Source organism: Octopus bimaculoides, chromosome 1 (genome assembly GCF_001194135.2).
Source record: "Octopus bimaculoides isolate UCB-OBI-ISO-001 chromosome 1, ASM119413v2, whole genome shotgun sequence".
Lineage (NCBI taxonomy): Eukaryota > Metazoa > Mollusca > Cephalopoda > Octopoda > Octopodidae > Octopus > Octopus bimaculoides.
Genome location: NC_068981.1, coordinates 171,653,928 through 171,656,861, shown reverse-complemented (window position 1 = coordinate 171,656,861; position 2,934 = coordinate 171,653,928). Strand labels below are relative to the sequence as shown.

Below are 2,934 nucleotides of genomic sequence, written 5' to 3'. Positions count from 1 at the left end.
AGAAGGTGTAAAAGAATCTAAAGAACAACAGGTTTCGTAGAAAAAAAAAACTTACCACAGGTATCCACAATACCACTCCATCATGTGATACGATGATACGGACAAATGACCGCTTGAATCCAGGTTCCCTTGCTCTATAAATCAAGAAATAATATATATCATATACAAGATAAAATCAGATAAGTAGAACAGAAATCAAACCCATATAAAGCATGATTTCTAATATTTAAACGATGATTAATATTTTCAGTATAGATGCGTCAGGGGCAAAATGTACAAGAGCATTTATTACCATTAATTTAGATTTAAATATTTGTGAAGGAAGCAGTATTAATATCGAATGGCAATCTTCATACCCTCCTTAACGTGGATGTATTGTTAGAAGCCGTATTACGGCAGTATTCGCGTTGAAAAGCCTCTCATATTTTTGTTCTAAAAAGCACAGAAATATCAATAGAAGACGAGAATCAAACTGATCGAAACGTAAGTGTATACTCTTTTACTCTTTTACTTGTTTCAGTCATTTGACTGCGGCCATGCTGGGGCACCGCCTTTAGTTGAGCAAATCGACCCCAGGACTTCTTTTTTGTAGGCCTAGTACTTATTCTATCGGTCTCTCTTTGCCGAACCGCTAAGTTACGGGGACGTAAACACACCAGCGTCGGTTGTCAAACGATGTTGGGGGGACAAACTCAGACACACAAACATATACACACACATACATATATATATATATACATATATACGACGGGCTTCTTTCAGTTTCCGTCTACCAAATCCACTCACAAGGCTTTGGTCGGCCCGAGGCTATAGTAGAAGACACTTGCCCAAGGTGCCACGCAGTGGGACTGAACCTGGAACCATGTGGTTGGTAAGCAAGCTACTTACCACACAGCCACGTATATGTAAATATTAAAAAAAAAAGTATGTTTTTATGCGTAATAGTGAAGGTAACAATCAGAAAAATCATTGTTCTGGTAATCGGATTGTGGTCGTGGGTTTATTCGATCCAAGAAGTTGTTAGTTTTTCTTCGACTTTTTGCGTTTCGTCTTTTTTTCACCTTCAGCTTTCTGATGACGGTAGTTGATTATCAATTCACCGCAGAGGAAGTTCACCGGCATCAATTCACCGTGAAGAAGGTTCATAGCGAGAAAAGTTCACCGCGAAGGAAAGTTAACTGAGAAAATATATCCATAGTTATCACACCATTAATAGTTAAAAACTATTTTATTGGAAGAAAAGAAAAAAAAATGGTGAATTGATGACGGAGAATTTATCGGACGTGATTGTGGATACACATATTTGATCGAAACATTCTGTGCACGGGATCCTCAGTAGATTTTGGACTGATGGTCTCTCTTCAGGATATCCCTGAATCTCAGTTATGGTCATCCACGATAGCATCTTCCTGTTGCAAATCCAGAATAAAAGATGATCATTGGAATGTCATCTGTTGTTCCATCCTTTGTATATGACCAAAATAGCTGATGGTAAGTGATCAACCCCTCGGTGATTTTCATCTCTGCTTGTTCAAGGACATGAGTGTTGGTTCCTTTGTTCCTAGTTAACCCTCAAAAGTGAACTAAGTTTTGTTTGGTGGGAACGTTCAATAAAAATAATAATAAGCATTGAATTGAATTGAAAGCGGCGAATTGGCGGGTTCGCTAGAGTGTTGAACAGAATACTTCATGGTATTTATTCCAGCTCTTTGCAATCTGAATTTAAAATCGGACAAAGAAACTCCCAAAAGCTGATTTTACAGTTTTGGCACTTTTTAACCCTTTAGTGCTTAAACCTGCCAAAACCCGTTGTATCGAATCCCCCTACGAAATCTTTTAAGGAAATAAACAAATCACGTTAGTGAATTCTCGTAGCTTTGAGATAATGTGAGGGCTTTTCATCCAGAAAGTACAGAACTGGGAGAAAAGCAAAATTAACTGAGGTGGATGTCAACAAAGAAAATATTGACTTCCATAAAGTGGAAAAAACAAATGGAAGGAGAAAAGTTGGTAAATATTTCGGTGTGAACGCAAATAGCTGTTACGTGTAGCAGGGCATGCTAGAAATAGCGGTGAAATCTTTCCTTTTCTAGAAAAAGGAGCCGTTTACGCGTGATTTCGACGTCACATTCGTCGAAAGCATGCAAAATAACCTGGAAAAGGAAAAAATACCCGCGAAACAAAACTCCTTTGGTGGGAAAATTCGAGGTCCCTACCACCCCTACCACCTTTCTTTTCTGGAAAAAAAGTGGCTTGCAGCGGGTTTGGAGGTCAGATACGTTGAATGCACCTGAAAAGAACCGTGGAAAAAATGATTTCACACCGAAGTACGAAATATTTACTGAGAGAATAAAATCTTGTACCGATTATACCTGTATTTTAATTAATTCAAATTAAGTACCTCCTCTTGAAAAGCCGCATAACTTTTGTCGGTTGCCATGTGGGATAATTTTAGTAACAAATCAAATATGCATTAAGAATTTCAGTTTTAGTGTTTATCCATAATGTCATTGCTTTGACGCCTGTTAATTAAATTTACCTTCCCATAAAAGTCAAATTTAGCAAGATTAGCTAAAATTACATAACAATAAACCAGTGGTATATAAAGCACCCACTGACAAAATTTCAAATCTGTATGTAAAAAATTTATAAAGTTACAAGCAAATATTATGGACACTCCTCTTGAACCCGAGTAATTCAAAATAACGTGAACAAACACAGATTAATATGAACACTAAAGATGCTTTTAGGTGTTTTTTTCTTACACACACACACACGTAACACGGCCCCGCTCGGTTGGGACTACACGTGTGTAAATTTATTTATGGGGAGAAAAATATTGAAAAATATCAATAAATGTGTGAGCGAGAAAGGAACGAAGGGGCAGGTTTTGGGATGTGCTAGAAACAACAGCCAGATCTCCCTTAAATCACG

General features: G+C 37.5%; 1 protein-coding gene across 1 annotated transcript in view; it reads right to left on the bottom strand.

Moving 5' to 3' along the window:
• The window catches only part of LOC106874520 (neuronal acetylcholine receptor subunit alpha-5), a 45,083-nt gene that overhangs the window by 21,319 nt on the left and 20,830 nt on the right, over window positions 1-2,934 (bottom strand). Inside the window, exon 3 of the mRNA XM_014922275.2 lies at window positions 56-134. Within this exon, the coding sequence (XP_014777761.1) occupies window positions 56-134 (79 nt within the window). The remainder of the gene's footprint in view (window positions 1-55; window positions 135-2,934) is intronic.